At 37.6% G+C, this 22,121-nt stretch overlaps 2 protein-coding genes across 8 annotated transcripts in view; one reads left to right on the top strand and one right to left on the bottom strand.

Moving 5' to 3' along the window:
- The first annotated feature begins 634 nt into the window (after nt 1-634).
- LOC144648237 (uncharacterized) lies at nt 635-14,840 on the top strand. Of its 5 annotated transcripts, XM_078507875.1 has the most exons (7): nt 774-794; nt 1,034-1,080; nt 2,864-2,978; nt 3,487-3,579; nt 12,184-12,312; nt 12,652-12,713; nt 14,715-14,840. In XM_078507875.1, exons 3-7 carry the CDS (start codon nt 2,879-2,881, stop codon nt 14,793-14,795), a joined length of 465 nt encoding a protein of 154 aa, XP_078364001.1. In that variant the 5' UTR covers nt 774-794; nt 1,034-1,080; nt 2,864-2,878; the 3' UTR covers nt 14,796-14,840. The 5 variants fall into 5 exon arrangements, with proteins under 5 accessions (XP_078364005.1, XP_078363990.1, XP_078364001.1 ...); XM_078507879.1 differs by lacking the exons at nt 774-794; nt 1,034-1,080 and adding an exon at nt 635-665; XM_078507864.1 differs by lacking the exon at nt 1,034-1,080 and having other exon boundaries at nt 713-794.
- A 712-nt stretch (nt 14,841-15,552) lies between these two features.
- Nucleotides 15,553-22,121, bottom strand: part of LOC144654264 (uncharacterized) — a 40,003-nt gene continuing 33,434 nt past the window's right edge. For all 3 annotated transcript variants that reach the window (XM_078514366.1, XM_078514348.1, XM_078514356.1), the window contains 4 exons: nt 21,691-21,881; nt 21,086-21,205; nt 18,964-20,520; nt 15,553-18,099 (listed from right to left, as the gene is read on the bottom strand). In XM_078514366.1, the coding sequence (XP_078370492.1) occupies nt 17,957-18,099; nt 18,964-20,520; nt 21,086-21,205; nt 21,691-21,881 (2,011 nt within the window). In that variant the 3' untranslated portion in view covers nt 15,553-17,956. The remainder of the gene's footprint in view (nt 18,100-18,963; nt 20,521-21,085; nt 21,206-21,690; nt 21,882-22,121) is intronic.

Below are 22,121 nucleotides of genomic sequence, written 5' to 3'. Positions count from 1 at the left end.
AATTATTATGACGAAGCTATTGTGTAGTGGGATCGAACCTAGAAGATGAATTTTAAATTATTATGACGAAGCTATTGTGTAGTGGGATCGAACCTAGAAGATGAATTTTAAATTATTATGACGAAGCTTTTGTGTAGTGGGATCGAACCTAGAAGATGAATTTTAAATTATTATGACGAAGCTATTGTGTAGTGGGATCGAACCTAGAAGATGAATTTTAAATTATTATGACGAAGCTATTGTGTAGTAGGATCGAACCTAGAAGATGAATTTTAAATTATTATGACGAAGCTATTGTGTAGTAGGATCGAACCTAGAAGATGAATTTTAAATTATTATGACGAAGCTATTGTGTAGTGGGATCGAACCTAGAAGATGAATTTTAAATTATTATGACGAAGCTATTGTGTAGTGGGATCGAACCTAGAAGATGAATTTTAAATTATTATGACGAAGCTATTGTGTAGTAGGATCGAACCTAGAAGATGAATTTTAAATTATTATGACGAAGCTATTGTGTAGTGGGATCGAACCTAGAAGATGAATTTTAAATTATTATGACGAAGCTATTGTGTAGTAGGATCGAACCTAGAAGATGAATTTTAAATTATTATGACGAAGCTATTGTGTAGTAGGATCGAACCTAGAAGATGGTGCCTGAAGGGGTAAGATGGGAACTTTTATTTTGGAAAATTTCATTGGGAAAATGGGATTTGGGTCACTGGGTCTGGGATGTGCGCCATCTGTACCAAAACAGGACGTCTCTGTCTTTAATTTACAACTTAATGAACAAGGTAATTAATATTATGACCAAACTGTTCTGTAGTGCGGTCGAAACTAGATAATTATGTTAAAGAACAACCGAATCCCACAGGAATTTAAATAAGTTTCCCTATCCTTTGTGTTACGTTATGCTATATTCCCTTTCGTTGTCAACATGAACCCCATTGCTCAATGTCCCGCTGATTGCTATAGATTTGTAAAGAAAGACTAAAGGTTTCCGTTCTTGTTCTGCGTTTTATTTGTGTTTCAGCTCCAATAAGGTAAGCTATCTGCTCTGTTCCGTACTGCTCAGGCCGTGTAAGTATTATTGAAAAAGAATGAAGGTCTTTCCAACTTTTCTATCGATGAGGAATTTCCATCTTTACAAAACATAATTGATAAAGACGGCGGATGATTTCCAATACAGACACCACTTGTTTCCCTTTTGCCTATACATGTTACTCTGGAAAAATTGGTTTATTCTTTTACTTGTGCGCCTGTCTGTTGAGATATGGATGCACTTGGAAGTTTGAAAAACACTCAAGAAGCTATAGTTGCTCTCAGCACTTATCACATAACACGATAACACGATCGACGAACGGCCAATAACATGATACAGTTCTTAACTGTATGCTAATGATCCACTCTCTACTGTCAGAATCGTGGGCGTTAAGTAATGCGATTTGCAGCAGGTGATAAGTAAAATTTCTTGATTAACTAAACTTTGATTTAATACCCTGAATATGTCTAGAATAACTTAATATACTTTTTAAAAAGAGACGGGCGTTGTCTTGTTCGCTGCTGCTCTGTGGGGCTTTTTTTACCTTACAATAAGGAAGAGTCGAGAGTAAATCCTTTTCAGGGCCTAAACTAGCAAGAAGCAAGATGAAGCACTTGCCTCGTATTGATTTTTACCCAAAATTGTGGGGAAAATATTCCCCAGTTGCACGAGGTTGATTTTTCTCAAGAAATACCACATGAAAAATGTCTCTGAAAGAGTTTCGGAGCTTCTTGATTCCAGAATTTTCTGGAGGGCATGCCCCCAAATCCCCCTAGCAAGATCTTGCTTCGTCTATTGCAAAGGTCTGGTTACGGCCCTGCTTTTATAATATACACTGACTCCTGACTTGTTTAGATGAATTGCGGCTATAAAATTAATAGTCAATCTCTTTCGAAAATGTGGTCGTGAAAAAAAAAAATGCTGTCAAACCAACAGCCATTGCGACGATTTAAGAGTGACGAAGGTTTCTTTTCGCAAAATTTTCAAATTAAATTTATGATACACACTTGTACGAAAGTGCTAAACAGCAACCCGCTGATCTAAAGTTCGTAACCGTGCTGGTATGGTGGAATTAGGTTAGTATCTAGCAGAAAAGAAAAGAAACAATTCTCAAAACATCTCACAAGTTTCGATTTTCGCTGAGTGTCACGTTTCATTGAGATACAGTTGTCAGATCATGTGTCAGATATAGAACACCGTCTTAGAAAACGGTTGTAGTCCTACTGTTATTGTTCACTTGAGAGTAGATATTGGCTCGAGTAGAACCATAAACACAACCATGAATATATCTCCGCTAATAACGCAATTTTACACTGGTAGCGATGCGGACCACTGTAGAGATGTCTCTGAATTCTTTCTACCCACGTATTTGATAGGGTCATGTTGATAGGGTCCACCGGCAAACAGAAGACTCTCGCACCCTCCATCTCTGCTAGTACGAGGGAACGAATTAAGCTCTTCTAATACAATATTTTCCATTTTCCAATTTTTCATTAGGGAAGGTTTTTTTGAAGAAGCTTTAATTTTTACAAATATTGTAATATTGTTGAACAGCAGTTCAACAAACGTTCAACCGTGGCTTTCTTTATATTAATAGAAAATGAAGTTGTTTTTTTGTTGTTGTTGTTTTCTTGGTTTCTTTTCTTTCTTATCAAAATTCCCTTTAGCGACAAAGAAATGGTCTCAAACGCTTTAGTATTGCTTTGTGGTTCATGACAACAATGATCATGTTGCGACAGTGAAAACCTTTTTTCAGTCGTTATTTTGTTTGATATTCCGCCTTGTGTTGATCAAGAATGACAGTCCATGTTTTTTTATTAGGCATCCTTGTGAAGAATGGCGATGAATACTCAGCTTCTGATAATTATTTACCTCTCAGTCTGTGTCAGTCTCATGTCCACCGGACTGATAAGATTCAAGTATATCAAATACTGCGGTAAGTAGCACACGTTTCGTCAGAACACATGTTAGTGGTTACAGTGGCGTGTAACTTTTGTAAAGGAACTACGTCACGGGGATTTTTGGTCTAAACTGTTTTGAAATTAGTGGTAAGCAACTTAATTAACTCATGGAAAACATTATTTTTCAACATCACATGGAAGATATAACCTTTGTTTGCGGGTATAAATCAAACTTCGGCTATAACTAGACGCGCGGAAACCTTTTTCAAAAAATGAATTGCTAGCATAATTTGGTATTACATGCCAATATTTCTCTACATGTTTGTTGTCAAAAGCATAATTTGCTTGTTTTTGGTGTTCCCACACTTCTAAAGACCTTTAGGAAACTCCAATTCTCCAAGCTCTCGACATTAAGCTGTCTCTCTCGAGGGCCCCGCGGGGGGGGGCCGCCGGCGCGCCGGCGGCGGCCCCGGAAGAAGGTCATAGACGCATTTAGTTCGATTTAGTGTTTGGTTAACAAGCTAATGTACTCGTCTTTTCCAGGACCTCCTGATAAAACTTTTAAGTACAAAATTTCTCCATGGCCCGTGCTGAGGCCTGGTCAACCGATGAATGTTTCAGTCACATTCACTCCTGGTAAGTCTGAACCGTTATTTGCAGCCTAACGGAAAGTATATCTAACTGGTTTGACAACAGGCTATTTTTGATTGGCTCAAATTGTAACTATACTCAGAGTTATCGAATAGGAGGCTTTGTCTCTCGAACTTCCTACAACGCGGGATTCGGGTACGAATTCGACAAAAGAGAGTTACCGGATCTGGGGCCCGTTTCTCGAAAGCCCCAGAATTTTTTTTCGAGCCCGCAAAACCATTTTTAGTTATCTGTATCTTAAACACAGAGAAATGTATAGGCCTGAATCTTTGCATGAGGAAACGTCTGTTCATATTATCAACAAATCTGTGAATAAAACAGCTCAGTTTAATCATAAGGTTTTATATTTTGCTGTCGCTTTCCGTTTGCGAAAGCGTTTCGGGACCTTCGAGAAACAGACCCCTGGAGTTTTAAATCCGAATTCCTGATTTTTCAATAAAAAACACAAAATTTGGTTTTGTTTTCGATCTTATGTAGGGTTGTACCGTTTGATTTTAGATAGGGTCGTACCTTTTGATTTCAGATAGGGTTGTACCGTTTGATTTTAGATAGGGTCGTACCTTTTGATTTCAGATAGGGTTGTACCGTTTGATTTCAGATAGGGTGGTACCTTTTGATTTCAGATAGGGTCGTACCGTTTGATTACAGATAAGGTCGTACCTTTTGATTTCAGATAGGGTGGTACCTTTTGATTTCAGATAGGGTCGTACCGTTTGATTTCAGATAGGGTCGTACCTTTTGATTTCAGATAGGGTGGTACCTTTTGATTTCAGATAGGGTTGTACCGTTTGATTTCAGATAGGGTCGACCTTTGATTTCAATAGGGTTGTAACGTTTGATTTTAGATAGGGTCGTACCGTTTGATTAATATTTTAGATAGGGTTGTGCCTTGATTTCAGATAGGGTTGTACCGTTCGATTTCAGATAGGGTTGTACCGTTTGATTTAAGATAGGGTCGTACCTCGTCGATTTGATTTAAGATAGGGTCGTACCGTTTGATTATTTAGATAGGGTCGTACCGTTTGATTTCAGATAGGGTTGTGCCGTTTGATTTCAGATAGGGTTGTACCGTTTGATTTCAGACAGGGTTGTACCGTTTGATTACAGATAGGGTAGGGTTGTACCGTTTGATTTCAGATAGGGTTGTGCCGTTTGATTACAGATAGGGTCGTACCGTTTGATTTAAGATAGGGTTGTACCGTTTGATTTCAGATAGGGTCGTACCTTTTGATTTAAGATAGGGTTGTACCGTTTGATTTCAGATAGGGTTGTACCTTTTGATTTAAGATAGGGTTGTACCGTTTGATTTAAGATAGGGTGTACCGTTTGATTTTAGATAGGGTCGTACCTTTGATTTTAGATAGGGTCGTACCGTTTGATTTCAGATAGGGTTGTAACGTTTGATTTCAGATAGGGTCGTACCATTTGATTTAAGATAGGGTTGTGCCGTTTGATTTAAGATAGGGTTGTACCGTTTGATTTAGATAGGGTTGTACCGTTTGATTTAGATAGGGTTGTACCGTTTGATTTCAGATAGGGTCGTACCTTTTGATTTAAGATAGGGTTGTACCGTTTGATTTCAGATAGGGTTGTGCCGTTTGATTACAGATAGGGTCGTACCGTTTGATTTCAGATAGGGTTGTACCGTTTGATTTCAGATAGGGTGGTACCTTTTGATTTAAGATAGGGTTGTACCGTTTGATTTAAGATAGGGTTGTACCTTTTGATTTAAGATAGGGTTGTACCGTTTGATTTCAGATAGGGTTGTACCGTTTGATTTCAGATAGGGTCGTACCGTTTGATTTAAGATAGGGTTGTACCGTTTGATTTCAGATAGAGTTGTGCTGTTTGATTACAGATAGGGTCGTACCGTTTGATTTAAGATAGGGTTGTACCGTTTGATTTCAGATAGGGTTGTGCCGTTTGATTACAGATAGGGTCGTACCGTTTGATTTCAGATAGGGTTGTACCGTTTGATTTCAGATAGGGTCGTACCTTTGATTTAAGATAGGGTTGTACCGTTTGATTTAAGATAGGGTTGTACCGTTTGATTTTAGATAGGGTCGTACCGTTTGATTTCAGATAGGGTCGTACCTTTTAATTTAAATAGGGTTGTACCGTTTGATTTCAGATAGGGTTGTACCTTTTGATTTAAGATAGGGTTGTACCGTTTGATTTAAGATAGGGTCGTACCGTTTGATTTCAGATAAGGTCGTACCTTTTGATTTCAGATAGGGTTGTACCGTTTGATTTCAGATAGGGTTGTACCTTTTGATTTAAGATAGGGTTGTACCGTTTGATTTCAGATAGGGTTGTACCTTTTGATTTTAGATAGGGTTGTACCGTTTGATTTCAGATAGGGTCGTACCTTTGATTTAAGATAGGGTTGTACCGTTTGATTAATAGGGATTTTAGATAGGGTTGTACCGTTTGATTTCAGATAGGGTTGTACCGTTTGATTCAGATAGGGTCGTGTGATTAGATAGGGTTGTACCGTTTGATTTCAGATAGGGTTGTACCGTTTGATTTCAGATAGGATTGTACCGTTTGATTTAAGATAGGGTTGTACCGTTTGATTTCAGATAGGGTCGTACCTTTTGATTTAAGATAGGGTTGTACCTTTTGATTTCAGATAGGGTTGTACTTGATTAGATAGGGTGTACTGTTTGATTTTAGATAGGGTCGTAGTTTGATTTAATAGGGTCGTTTTTAATTTAAGATAGGGTTGTACCGTTTGATTTCAGATAGGGTTGTACCTTTTGATTTAAGATAGGGTTGTACCGTTTGATTTAAGATAGGGTTGTACCGTTTGATTTCAGATAGGGTCGTACCTTTTGATTTAAGATAGGGTTGTACCGTTTGATTTCAGATAGGGTTGTACCTTTTGATTTAAGATAGGGTTGTACCGTGTGATTTCAGTAGGGAGATTTCAGATAGGGTTGTACCGTTGATTTAGATAGGGTGTACCGTTTTATTAGATAGGGTTGTACCGTTTGATTTCAGATAGGGTTGTACCGTTTGATTTCACATAGGATGTACCGTTTGATTTAAGATAGGGTTGTACCTTTTGATTTAAGATAGGGTTGTACCGTTTGATTTTAGATAGGGTCGTACCGTTTGATTTCAGATAGGGTCGTACCTTTTGATCAGATAGGGTTGTACCGTTTGATTACAGATAGGGTCGTACCGTTTGATTACAGATAGGGTCGTACCGTTTGATTTCAGATAGGGTTGTACCGTTCGATTTCAGATAGGGTTGTACCGTTTGATTTCAGATAGGGTTGTACCGTTTGATTTCAGATAGGTTGTACCGTTTGATTTCAGATAGGGTCGTACCGTTTGATTTTAGATAATAATAATAATAATTATAATAATAATAATAATAATAATAATAATAATAATAATAATAATAATAATAATAATAATAATAAAAATAATAATAATAAAGATATTTTAGCAGGGATTCCACGTCACAAAAAGGTGGTTTTCAGTGGGGCCCTGCATAAAATAAATAACAAATATGGTAAAAATGGTTAAAAAGTGAAAGTTAAAAATAGAAGGTAAATTTTAAAAAATGAATATAAGAAATTAAAAAAAACTTATCAAATACTTCTAATATGTCTTTTAAAAGTTAAAATGTCAAATGCGCTTTTTGCTTTGTCGGGTAAAATGTTCCATTCGTGAGCAGCTTGATTAATAAAACGGTTCTGGCCCCAGGAGCGACATGACTTGGGCCTACAAATGTCATTTCGTCCACGAGTATTATAATTATGAATGTCTTTAAAGCTATAAAAATTAAAATCTCAGTCAATCAAGCCATTTAATGCCTTAAAAAACAAAATTAATCTATGAAGTCTTCTTCTTTCCATTAAATTATCCCAGCCAAGCTGTTGGAGCGCCTCGGTAGCAGATGAATGCCTTGGCATATCGAGCACAATTTTGGCAGCTAAATTTTGCAGAACTTTGACTTTCTTCATAAGAGTCAAATTGGCTTTGTCTCCCCATGTGACATCCGCATAGTCTAGTAAACACTTAAGAGTGTGTCCATAAGAGGACCAGGCAACAGGTGATACAGCCCATATCACCGATTTCGCCCAAACTTAGCATAAATGTTGGTATGGTGAGCTATTTACTGTGGCAAAACATCAACTCAAAATTTTATTCCCTCATTTGGCTTTGATGGCATTTTTCACAATATCATATTTTTACTGACTTTTCATCCACACTTCTTCACTCGTTTTCTTGGTATAGGCTTTAATCTCTTTCAACCTCTGATTTTTTCTTCTCCTCAAACGGTCTTTTGAAGGTACACTTCTAGCCTTTAACTAGTGCCCATTCTCCCATGAGCAACAACTTATACATTATTCTTACTGGTTCCTCATTACTTACAATTCTGGGGACTTCATTTATATTTGAGATAACTGACTACTTTCTATTTATCATTCACACCATTTATTTCCTCTTTGCCACACTTCTTTAATAAATAAAATATTGGCGAGTGGCAGTTAGGGCATTTTTCGGAGCGTTTTCGCTTGATTTTGATAGTGTTTCAAACTCGCTCATTCAACATTTAGCACATCAAATTAAAAAAGAAAGTAATCTTATCCACTTATCGACACACGATCTTTCTTTTGAGATTTTTCTTCCTCGCTCACTTCGATCCTTCTCGTCTCTTCATGTACTGTTGCTTTGGGCGCGATGAACTTACCAATCATCGTGGTTCATTCTTCGTGAGGTGGTTGTCATAATCATTGGCTGTTCTTCACGGGGACCTTGTCTCAACCATTTGCTGAAATTAACTGGAAAAAACACCGCCATGTTGTATTTCTACCTTTGAGCCTGCCGTTTCAGTCACGTACGGGCGTTCACTGGGGCAAGTACGTAGTGTAGTCTCATATAGTTGTTAGGGATATTCATAGAGGGATACATAGCCTAGCCCTACACACTAACACGCCTATACATACCCAACCCTATACACACTATACACCTCTGTTCTTTGCTTTTCCTCCGCAATTTTGTTTTCGTCGGAATAGTATCTAGCGCATGCGTTATCTACCCTCTGAACAACCGGGGCTTGATCTTAGCCTTATAAGTAGTGTGCGTTTCTTGTAAAGTGAGAATTTTTTTCAACTTCTCCATTGATTTTTTTGATAATAGTTGAAGGAAATACACTGGATGCAGTGTAATGTATGCGTGCATCGGTTTTGATGCTCTGAAATTGAGCTCTGAAATGTCGGAAACATTAAATAATAGAGCAAGTTTTTCCATCTTATATCAGGTTAAAACTAGTATGTTTATTGTTTTTTTTTGTTGTTTCTTCTTTTTTAGGGGTGGGGGAGGGGGTGAATATGGACATTCGAGATGGCGGTCAGGTTGTTACCTGGCTTGTACATCTATTCCTTCTGTTCAATCGTCTATTTTATTACACTTTGGTAGCTAGGCTGTCCACTCTCTTTTTCGGGTCCCACAATCTCCTCTTCCATTTACCGATTCATTACTGAGTTTTGTTTTAGAAAGGGCTTTTAGGGGAATTTTCCTCTTGATCCCACTTGCAGTGACGAATTGCGGCTTCAAAAAATTTTCTTCTCACCTACTCAATTTAGTGGCTATGTGAGTTACAAAGACGCAAATCAGACTTTTTGGTGCACCGCATTAAAACTAATTATAAAATGTCCGAGTTATTGCGCGCGCTGTGATGGTCATTGTTCTTTACTCAATAAACACGCTGCATACGTCACGCGCGTGCTTTATCGAGTTATAATGCACGCTGCTTACGTCACGAGTTTTAGCGCGCGCAATTTCTTTAACATTTCATAAAAGAAAAAAATTTCTCCGTTTGTTGAGTATATGATTGGGAATTTAGAAACTCGAGAAGTGCGAGAAGCACTCGGCTGCGCCTCGTGCTTCTCTATGCCTTCTCTCGTGTTCTTAAATTCCCGCGTCTATATAACTCAACAATCACTCGGGTGCGTTTTTTATTTCTTTAACAAATTTATTGCAAGACTAGGACTATGCAAGACGGCCAAACTTATTAGCTAATGTTTCAACCAGCACAGGTAGTCTTTTGTCTTTTTCGAGGTCAACGCGAGGGAAACCCGTTTTATTCTTTGTTGTTTTCTCTCTCTACATTCACACCTTTATAGAATATGTATATATTTGCTGCGCCATATAACTGCGTCGCTAAAGCCTACGTGATACTTTTTCATTAGCACAGACGCTCCCCCAACTAAACACTTGCGCAAGAAACGATTAAAAACCTCCTCGCTTCCACCTATATGATTTATCCCGTGGTAATGTTATTCTCAATTTTCTTATTCTATTGGTAAAAATGTATCGTATGCGCGGTATATCACTATTTCCGCCAGGGGAGGGAATTGAAAAGCTAAAAAATAAAATTCTAAAAGTAACTGGGAGACGTTGAATTTTGATTTGTTTAACTTGTAGCGTCTTTTATGCTAAAAACTGTTTATCGCTGGCGGTAAATGTCGACGATACTGCCTTTCTGCCACCCCAAAAGCCGGTTTGAATATTTTATTTGGTTGCGTGCCGACCGTGAAAAATCTTGAGTCATAAATTTTTTTCTGAATCTCTTCTCGGACGTCAAATTTGGTTCTTCTCCCTCCTTTCTCCCAACGAAAAGAAATGAGCAATGTCACTACGTTAGTTTGCTAATTTTGGAAGAGCTTCTTTCGTGGACATTCCAACGGTTCTCTCCAATTGTAAGTTCGTTCGCATCACATTGCGGCAAACACGTCAAACTTAGCGGAGGAAATTGTTTTCCCTACGACAATTTGAAAATATTCTCATTTTCATCACAAACGCATCCAACAACACTCGCGGAAGAAAAGCAAATGATCGCGCGTGTGGTCACGCGTGATGGACGCGTGATACCCAGTGAACGGCCGTACCGCTGACTGAAACGGCAGGCTCAAAGGTAGAAATTCAACATGGCGGCTGTTTATTTTCCAGTTAAATTTATTTCATGCAAACTGGCTGAGACAAGTGTCCTTCCGTGAACTTTGAACAGCTCTTTGATGACTTTATTGACAACCTGTTTACAACTTTCACGAAGAATGAACACGATGTATTGGCTAAGTTCATCGCCCCTCAAAGCAAATAATGTCATTGAGATCGATCGAAGGATCGAAGTGCAGCGAGGAAGAACAAATTCTTCAAAAGAAAGCATCTGTGTGTCGATAAGTGGCATGTATGTAGTATACTTTCTTTTTTTACTTTGTGTGCCTAATGGTTGAGCGGCTTTTGAAGAAAATCTTTCGCTGCTATTTTTACATTTGCTATCACAATGCCATATATGGCTTGCGCTCCGAAAAATGTCCCAACTCCTTTCTTCCCTATTTTATTGTTATCTATAGATTTCTTGTTAGCTATCTACCGATTTTTGCATTGAGGCAAATAAATGGCTTCTGTGTTTCGGTGAATTTTGATGAATAGCAAATCGTAAGTACGTGTGTTTAGTTCCTCATATAAAAAATAGTCCCAAATTTTGTGGCATGTGAAGTTTATGATGGATTTCATACCCATGTAAGAATAATGTATATAAGTTGTTGCTCATGGGAGATATTGGGCACTAGTTAAAGGCTATTTCCAACTGTACGAAATGTGTACCTTCCAAAAGACCGTTTGAGGAGAAGAAATCAAATCAGACGGTTGAAGTGAATTATTGTACTTAAAGCCTAATAACCACAGAATATAACGCAGTGAATTTTATTTTCAGAAGTCTTTTTTTCTTGTGGAACTGGTCAATCAAAGTCAGCTAATTAAATATGCATAAATTAGTGAAAAATGGCCATTTTTTTCAAAAGGTGCCATAACTTGAAGGGAATAAAATATTTTGAGTTAATGTTTTGCCACAGTAAATAGCTCACCATACCCAACATTTATGCTAAGTTTGGGCGAAATCGGTGATATGAGCTGTATCACTTGTTACCTGGTTCTGCCCTGTTCTCTCACGGGCACACTCTTAATTCTTCGTAGTAAGCCCAACCTTTGCAATACCTTACTACGGAGGTTTTCTATATGATCTGTCCAAGTCAGGTTCTCGTTGATGATCACACCCAGATACTTAAAAGAATTTACTCGATCCAGCCTTCTGTCATTGATTGACAAGGCCACTTCGCTGAAATAAGTAAGCTTCTTCGGACCACCGATGAGCATAAATTTAGACTTCGAAACATTTAATGTTAGTTTGTGTTCGTCAGAAACCACTGTGCTAGTATGACAAGGTCTTCATTTAGCATGGTCTGCAAACCAAAAGCTGATTCTGAAGAGCAGTGAAGGGCCGTATCATCAGCGAATAATGTAACAGTACTGTTTCGAAGGACGGTAGGTAGATCATTGATGTAGATGGTAAACAATAGCGGCCCTAAAATTGACCCTTGAGGAACACCAACAGACACCTTTCTAGTAGAAGACGAGGCGCTAGCTTGTCATACGTTATAATCCGATCTTTTTGTTTACGCGACGGTAAAGTCAGCGGGAAACTCTCTGCTCCCTGCTCTTCTGCTCCCTGTGAAACTACTGCTAAACTGTTTATATATATATATATATATTCATTTTCTTCTTTTGAAGCTGTGGATATTTTTGCCACAACAATGCAGATTGAAGTGATCTCTAAAAAAGACCACCAAATTATTTTCAGTGACGCACGGGATATACCATGCAGTGAGTTTCCACACCTTTGCAATTATGCAGAAGGAGGTGAGTATTCATTTAATAGTAAATGCAGTTGGAAACCCTTGGGCGGATGCTGTGCTATACGGATGGGAATTTTTGACACCTTTTTCTCATTTTGTTTAGACTTGGAAGTAGATAAATACTAGTTATGCAATGTTGTCGAGTGAAATAACGTAAATCAGCTCACGAGTAACTTTATTTTTCGGTACGAATACACAAAACTTTAGGCGAGTTTGTTTATGGTGTCAATCTCAAAGTCTAATAAAAACTAAAACTCTCAAAATGCTAATACTCTTAGCGAAAACAGGTACAAGCAGAAACAGTTTAAGCCTTTTAATGTGAAAATTGGTCTTTTTGTCGTAGAGCCGTATTCTTTGTCGTTCAATGACGTCCGTCTAATGTTCAACGTTCCACCTGGCTTGAAGGTACAGTAATCAAAGAAGTAGTAGATGATATTTCTCGCAATTTTTGAATGTAAATTGTTTATTATCTCTCGGACGTACAAGGGGGTGGGGGAGGGAGAAAGGAAGATTTACTCTATAGCGCTGAGTTCGAAACATTCAGAAGCTGAAGAAAATTTGATATGTCAACTATGTGTCCATTTTGCAGGTCTGGCCAAAAATCGTCATTTTTGACATTTTTATTTGTTCTTCCAGCTTTTTTTAAAACAAAATTGTATGATTTGTTTAATTTTACATTCCATTGGCGTTTTGGCTTGATTTCGTATCAAATTCCGTTTAATATTTTCTGACTATCTAATAAAATAGTGAAAACCAATATGGCGGATCCAAGACGGCGGCTCTAATGACAGTGCAAAATAATTTCGCTGCGCGTTAATAGAACGAAAACCTTAGAAGAGTTCCATCCAGTCAACCTCCCCCCCCCCACCCCCTTTCAGAATCCTCTTGTTCCACAGTGGAAGTATGAATTTGCTCTACGTATGAGGGTTAACTTAAAATTATTTAAGCTTTCAGTCATCGAAAGTGATAGCTAAATCGGGAAATATATAATCTAATTAACAAGCAGAGTCCATTTTGCCAGTGCAATATTCATTGATCTATAACTGAACAGACCCACGGCAAAATGGAATCAATTTGTTTTACACAATAACAGAAGACTTCAATACACTTCACTGTAAGCAATGCCGCTACCGGTGAGCTAAATCGTTTTTTTATTTCACGATAAAGTCTTCCGTCAATTAAACCGATAAAATGGAAAATCAAAACGTCAAGGGAAAAACAACTAATCTTAATTCCATCCGGATAGTTATTGAAATCTGTAAGCTTTAACCTCAGCGTTGATTCGCCATTCATTTGTTTTCTGTTGTGTCGTTCAACTGTTCAAAATCGGACAAACTCTCAAATATTTCGATAATTTCTCGAATCATTCATTTCTACTTCAAGCTTGTTTAGCCTAGTTAAATATTACGAAAGGTTAACGATACTTAGTGGATTGTTTCTCAGTGTAGATTTATAATCAAGCTGAACTATTTTGTTTATTGTGGCCACGTGAATTTTGAAAAACTTTGCCGACAAAACTGATTTGGACTCTGAACTCTGATCACGCGCGCCAGTCACACTAAGCCGTGACGTCATCTATGCGTCTGTACTCTAATAGATGACATGTACAGGCATCAACCAATCAAAACGCGCGTAATAGCTCGGTTATTGTCTAATGTCTTATCAACTAGAGCGCTTATTGTCAAAATCTTATAAGGTCCTTTTTAGGGAGAAGGGGGGTCGGGTTATCACTTATTCAAATTAATAATATATTTTGCTTGAAATTACCAAAACTGATATCCATAGATCCCTCATTCGAATGCCTCGTTTATGATATACTGATAATTGTCTCTACTTCTTGACAGTTAAGCTTGGTTGCGAAAAAAACATTTTTCGTGTGCGTAAGAGGCTGTATACCGTGTTTTTGGCCACAAAATGTTAGGTTTCAACTTTCTAGACGACAATGAACCCGTGTCGGTTTTGGAAGCAATCCCTGTTGCGACCATTTTTTTTTTGTTCGACGACTCTACTAGTAGGATAGTGTCACTTGATCTTGGTCTCACTCTTCGGCTTATACATCAAACTTGAATTGCTGGTAGTCAATAATGCATAACGTTTTGCCCTGTTGAGAAAATGTTTGTATACAGCCTTCAATTGCCGAAACAAGTGTATTAGAGCAATGTATTTACCTTTTGATTCCTTTGAAGATAATACAAATTCTAATAACATTTTTTTATATATTTTTGTTACATAGCTCAAAAGCAGTGTGCCAAAACTGCAGTAATTTTTGCAATGTTTTTTGTTATTGTTGTTTGATTCGAAACAATCTCGAACATAGTAAAGGCGATTTTTGAGCGATCCAAAGCCCGGATCCTAACTGAAATTACAACTCCTAACGCTTTTTTTTTATTATTACATACCTATTAGGGAACCTTCATAGCCAGACTTGAATTCTACAATCAAGATCAAGTCATGTGGTTCTGTGTCGTTGCGGAAGCTGTTCTGTAGATATTGTATTTGTAATGGAAATAAAAAATGTTGGCGTCCTGGAAACGACGAGTGACTTTTTGTAACTGGTTTGAATTAGCCATTACCTTTTCCAAATACAGTAGGATTCCCGGCTAAGGGGACCACAATGTTTTTTTTCTGTGGCCAAACACAGATACACTCAGTCCTGAAAGCCAGTCCCAACTAGAAGCAGGGTAGGGGAGAGTAAAGGGAATTTATTATTTCGGTATGTTTATGAGTAAATAAGGATCGAAGTTGTGTTTGCAATTTAAAACAAATTACAAAAAACATAGACGGTCGGCAGAAACGGCTGGTGGAAGCTCTAGCTATCTCTATGTCAGTAACACATGGTAAGCGACTTGGTCAAGAACTTACTCTAAATGTTAAAGGGCACCTAACCCCCGAAACAATACTTTCAAAATTGATTGTACATGAGTTAGAGAGTTTTTTTTTTATTTTTTTTTTATTCATTTCAATAGAAAAAAAAAATGCACAAATATAACGTATAAATATACAAAGAAAATATACAATATACATATACAAGAAAAAAACTTACAAGTATAATAAAATATTAGTTATTACTAGATCGAAAATTACAATATGAGTTAGAGAGTTGAATGGTTAAATGTTTCTTCATCTCAATGTTGCGTTTTTAAGTTATGAAGGTTTATTTTTCCAATATGTTAATGAGTATGACGTCTACCCAGTCTTCATTCAATATACAGATTTTGACTGGTTCACACAAGCAGTATTTAAAAAGTATTATCATAATACTCGCAATTTCCACAATTTTTATTGTAAATTTGGTGTCTGGTAATGGCGAGTAAATAATGATATAAGCAAAACAAGTATGCTTAAAAGCCTGGGTAGACGTCATATTTATTAACATATTGGAAAAAAAAACCTTCATAACTTAAAAACGCAACATTGAGATGAAGAAATATTTAACCATTCAACTATCTAACTCATGCACAATCAATTTTGAAAGTATTGTTTCGGGGGTTAGGTGCACTTTAACCAAGTAACCTGTCTTTAGACTCTATGCGATGCTTTAGTATCTATGTGGTGCCTAGTCATGGAAACATTACTCAGAGAAATGCATAACGTGCTGAGACTTTTTACAATGCCCCTGGGCTACTCAGAGCGACGTTTTCTGCTCTGTGATGTCTGAGAATACCCTGGGTGGCAGCAGTTTTTTTTTTTTGCTGCGAAGCCGCGATCGTGACAGGCAAAAGAAAACTCTATGGTCACGGTGGTTAAGAACTTCACTTTCACAGCCGCTATGAAAATATGTCTGCCGTTAACTTTAGGTTCCCAGGAGAATCATTTGTCAAGAGAATTAAATTACTTTACCTTTAAGATCAAGTAAAAGTAAACTAGTGTATTGAGATTTAAGGCAATACATCCATCTAATGGGAAGTTACAGGGATATAAATTATTTATTATCCAAACATGAAAAAGGAGGCTAAGCAGACCAGGATGAATAATTCCACACAAATCTCTTAAATGTAAATGAGTAACAAATTCGCAGGATTGTAACCAAAAAAACTAAATGTTCACAGTGTAGCATATAATTCTATACTTTCAAGTGTGGTAAACAAACCTGACCAAACAGCAGAATTTAATGACAGCCATTTTGCTTAAGGTCGGTATAATTACGCTGAATGGTTTTCTTACTTAGTGCCAGTCCTTTCACAGTTAGAAAGTAAAATATAAAAATAAGCTGCCCTGTAATCTACACTTGTAATATTTGGATCTTTACAAATTATAATTATTATAATATTTTCCAAATCATTCATCTGATCCAAGTCTACTTTAAAGGAATTAAATTACACTTATTGCTAAATTGGCAACTGAATTTCACCATGACGCAAATTTTCCACGCAAATCTCTGGTAGAATTTCATCGCCGAATATTGTTAACTGAAGTACGTTGCAAACATCTATTCTATGAAGTCTTTGTCCTGATTGGTTAGTTATCAAGGCGGCCTTGTGACGTATGAATTAATGACGTCATGATGGTTTGAACGAAAAAGCTCCCAAATTGCGAGAGCCAGAACTCTGCTGTGAAGGGACCTCTTGTTTGGTAAAATAATTTTTATCTTAGTTGCGTTAAAACATAACCACAGGAAACATTTCCTTACATGTATATTTGGTATAAAAATAGTATAAAAATTTTACAGTTTTGTAATTTTAAGCATCTGAATTTAACACTCCTTACTCTTAATTTTATTTATGTTTTTATCAGTCATAATTATAACTACTAATTCAAGACTAATAAGATACTCAAACATTTCTTTTTTAAGCAACCCATTATTTTTTTTTCTTACTTTGTAAGTGACTGTTTCTCTCTGGCTTAAAAAACGCGTCTATATTCGTTAAGGGCAAGGATACATTTATTCCAACATTTATGCTTTTTATATATGATACCAACTTAACCCCAAAGGCCTCTCATCAACATACAATTCCCATACACTTCTTATAGTTTGAGAAAGGGAATTCACTCAATTCATTCCTTGCTGATAACTTTTTGGTTTACTCAAGACCTGTTTGCTCGACTTTGCTTTGCTTTATCATGGACCGTTTTCCCCTTTCTCTTTCTTTAAAGGTCAAGTTAATATCTGACAACAAACCACACTATAAGAGCTGCAAATCAAGCCATAGTTTAGGGGTATACGCAAAATATAATTATATAAGAGAAAAAAGATCTTTCTCGACGTTTTTCGTTTTCCGTTTTTCACTCTAGGTCCGTGATATTCAAGAGTGATTATCAAGGCTTTTTGGGACAAAAGCATTTTTAAGAAATGTTTATCGAGGCATTATAATTGATCGTAAACACGGTGGTTTTGTAGATCATTGGTTCTTCTGCTTGTTGCGTTGGTTCTCCTGTTCTTACAAGTACATTTATACTCTTAACCCTATTTAGACCAAAGGGGCTTTGAAAATGTGTAACGTTAAAGCGATGAAAATAATCAAGACGCTTTTAACGCGCACACTGCCTCATAACTAACTAACCAACTAACCAATTTACTTACTTATTAACAAATTACGCTAATTAAATGCTGCCCTTTGAGAAAGTTAGTCTGTCAATAATATCAAAAATGGCGAGAAATGAAAGCCTGTAATTGCTTGATAAGTTACACGATAAAGCGATAAAAGCTTCTAGTCCTCAACATAAAATTCTTCATCAAATGATTGCATCTGTATGTAAATGGGTCTGCTGGGACGGCCTTCATCGTCACAACATCGCACCAGGCAAGAAGATATTGCTTCCCAGCTGGACCTCAAATGAAGTAATCCCTTTCCTAAAAAGACAATTACACGAAATACGATGTTATAACTCTCGCCATTATGGTTTCTCTAATCAGCCACCCTCTCCCTATTCTCTAACGCGATTTTTCATTTGGACATACAATTGGGAAAAAAAGCCATGTGGGCAAACGCAGAAGTACATAAGAGAGGTTGACAGTTACATGTTTTCGCAAGTGACCAATTACATTAAAAGTGGCCAAAACTGAAATCAGATTGGGACCCTTTACAATAACGAAATTTTGAGGACGCGCAGATCACCACATGGTTAAGGGAAGGCGAGGTTAATTACGACGAATGTCTAAAATTTTATACACACTTCTTTATAATGAGGAGAAATTACGCATTAGTAGAGTGGAAGGCGCGCATGCAAACAGAAGATTTCAGTGTCAATGTTAGGAAAAAAGCATAGATTTAAATGATAAACGCATAACCCTCTCAACCTCTAGTGCATTTCTTTTATCGCCCATATGAAAACCTCGTCAAATCTTTTACATGCACTAACACAGTGAGCGTAAAAAAACCCCGAAAATTGTGAGAACCACCGAAAATTACGTACAAAGTTTCTTATGGCTTTATCAGAGGAAAACCTTTAGATATTTACTACGTCACGCCTTTAAAAGGGACATTCACCGTGTAAAAACTTAGAAAAACGTCTGGAAGTAACCTTGCCCCAAACACAAGGCTAGCCTAGTTGTCATAGAAACGAGAGATAGCTACTGAAAGAGTCTTCCTAGCCATGGCTACTTGTTTGCATACACGATTTCATGGTTTGCTAAGACAGAAATTAGCTCATGCAAATGTAATTGTAAAGACTTCCGAATTACTATAAAGAGCCACCTAAAGAGTTGAAGACTTACCCAAGGCTAATACCAGCACGGCACTGTTGAGGGCCAAAAACACAACATTCACAAATATAGACTTGTTTTCTTCTTGGCTCCTGCTGACGTCAGGTTGTGAATATATTGCGCCAAGGCAAACGTTAAAGAAAATAATCCAAAGAACAAACGTTTGCAGTCGATCTTCAAACTTGGCTTTTATCGGCCGGAAGATAGTGTACGCAATTCCAGATGCACTGGCTACGATGACGGCAATACCAATTTGAGAACGGCTTTCAGATCCGAACAGCAGAATTATAGAGATTAGAATCAGCTTTCGGTACATCTCGACGATCTCCCAAAACCAATATTTCTCTTTATAGTTTTCAAAAAACACTCTGAGGCCAAAAGCAATTTCACTAGGGTTACGATCAGGGTTCTTTTCACGATACTTGTAGATGGGAAACAGTAGCAGCAAAGGAAAGAGAACAGGATACAGGGCAAAGGCAGCAGCTATGTGCCAGAAGACGTTGTGTCGAGATTTAAAACAATGGATGGAGTAATCCGCCTTCAAAAGAGAAACGCAATCAGTCCGATCTTTGGTGTAGCATATGTCTAGGCAAACGCCAGGTAGAGGTAAAATGTCAATGATCTTCTTACTTGTCATTGGGTATGACAAAAGAAGAAATAAGAAAATATTTCGATAGCACGACCTCTTCAAGTTCGAGATTTTCTTCTGTTTTTCTTCTTCTTCCTCCATCCTGTTGATGTACCATTTCTTTAGGAAGAGGTAAAGAAATATCAAAGAAACGATCGAGATATTGATGACAATGGTTAAAACAAATTGCAGGAATGGGTCCAATTCAAGTGCAGGATGAATGCAGCTCAGTGGTGCAAATTGTAAAATGTTTCCTTCAACAAATTTCAGATATTTTTCCATGGAAATAAGGATTGCAGGCCACCTGACACGCACCAATGCCGAGAAGATACCAACAACAACTTGATAAAATCCAATGACGATCTTAGCGCAAGACATGATGACATCTGCAACAGTGCGGGGACGAGCGTTTCCTGTGCTACTACCATCTTCTTCGATACGTCTACGAACTTTTACAGAGTCTCCCAAGAAAATCATCACGAAAATTAAGGCAAAGGCCAGTATCACTACAACACATGAAATGATGGTAACAACCATTCTTGGACATTGAAGGCAGCTGTTAAATCGGAGATAGTGGTTGTAAGAACAGGTTGCACATAGGGTTCCTTTGTATCCCACATTACACGCTGAGGTAATACCACCTTTACAGGACCCTGGGTAGGGACATTTCAGTGGCTTCGGCAATGGTCCTTGAAATGTTGAAAAGTTTTTGTTGTATTCAGGTCCAGGAGTGTGAATGTTTTCAACAAATTTGGAATAATCTTCTTCCATGGTTGTATTGCTCCACTTCCAGAAATAGTTTGGTGCCAGGATTGCTGCATCCTTGTCGCATGTAAGACCATAATCTGGACATGCTGTACATGGACCAAAACGATCAAAGCGGTAGAAATTATTAAGACACTTACATGCACGACAGCCAGCAGTCTCATTGGACCGGGTACCTGTCAGTTTATAAAAAAAATGATAAGTAGATTTAATGCAAAGTCTTTTCTTCACACGTATCAATTATTTTCAGGCTGCCTGTGTTTAGTTTTAGATAATTCCTTTTGAAGTGCAGTGGTAGAGCTTTTGCGTCGATTTTTCTATTGTCGTTTGGATCCATGGCAAAATGAGGACCATGTGTTAATTAACGGTTGAGATTTTGGCTTTCTGAATACCTTACACGATTACAGTTAATCTTCATTAAAATAGTGACGGAGAAAGTAATTAAAAACAAAGACATGCAGTGTAACATCAAACACAGTGTCTATGTTGCACCATCGTGTACAGTATAGTACGCAATAATACCGTATTAGAATGATTGAGTAGAGTCAGCGGTGGTCACACGCTGCAATCATGTTATAAAACACTGGCACAAAGACCACATCTTTAGGCTTCCTAGCAATATGTAGTTAAATTCTGTCTTTGTGTGGTTGACAAAATTATTCCGGGAAAAATTAAATAGTACCGACAACAACCGCTTGTCGTCTCTTTGTTTCCAGACTTGTTATTTACTATGGTCCTTACCATACGGACATGCACGACAGTCGGTTGCACTCTTTCCAGGATGATCCTTTTCCGGAACATATGTACCCGTACTACATCTCTTACAGTGAATTTGCCCCATTTCGTCCTGATAAAAACCTCCTAAAAATGAAGCAGCAGGGTTTTAAGTTTTAAAAAGAAAAAAACTAACATGAGCCAATTGTGATTATGAAACTACAATTCTAAGGCTGTATTGGCGGCGTTAGGGGGACATATTTATCTAAAACCCCACCAGCAAAATAGCGCACTCAGGCTTTCTTTGTTATGGGCCAACAGTTAACGAGGCACTTCTATGCAAGTTGGTTATCGTCCATTGAATACGTGCAAGGGAGAGTTTTTAGACGAAATGGTTTGGCTGCGTATCTTGTCTATCTTTTGACATTGTATGACGTGGTACCATGAGTGTCGAAGTAGCTTATTTGCATATGGGATCAGGATGGGAAAGGTCCGATAAGCCATACCCTGTGCAGGGAGTACCCTTTTCCGTATCCAAACGTGGGCGTTTCTAAACCTTTCTAACTGATACTACTTTCGATCACCTGGCATAGAAAGACATGTGTTACAGTATAAGGACAATGAAACATTACCTGCAGGGCATTTTATACAAAAATCTTCAAGATTACTTTTGGTGCCAGCCATGCAAATACTGCAGTTATACCAGCTGTAATAGCTTCTTGGTTGGAATTTACATCTGAAGCCTGAATAACTAAGACCATCAGCGAAAGAATGTTCACTTTTGTCGAAGAGTATTTGTAGAGATGCTGACGGAGCACACTCACTGTGGAAAAATTAAACGTAGGCATGATAAAATAAAGATGATCAAAAAATCCAATGTTGCCAAGCTTTAAAGGGACGGTGTCACCGCGATTTAATGCTAATTGGAAATGCAGTGATGGTGTTGGTAAAGGTACAAATCCACTCATAGTGGCCTAGCACTGCCTAAAGGTACTGTACTAGTGGAAAGTGTCCAAGTGTGGCTTGATTTTTGTGGCTTGGCTACAAACGGATAGGGCAATAG

The sequence above is a fragment of the Oculina patagonica genome, chromosome 1 (genome assembly GCF_052425735.1).
Source record: "Oculina patagonica isolate OP01 chromosome 1, crgOcupat, whole genome shotgun sequence".
In the NCBI taxonomy this organism is placed as follows: Eukaryota; Metazoa; Cnidaria; class Anthozoa; order Scleractinia; family Oculinidae; genus Oculina; species Oculina patagonica.
Note: the sequence above shows the minus strand (reverse complement) of the source record. Positions and strands in the feature narration are given on the sequence as shown.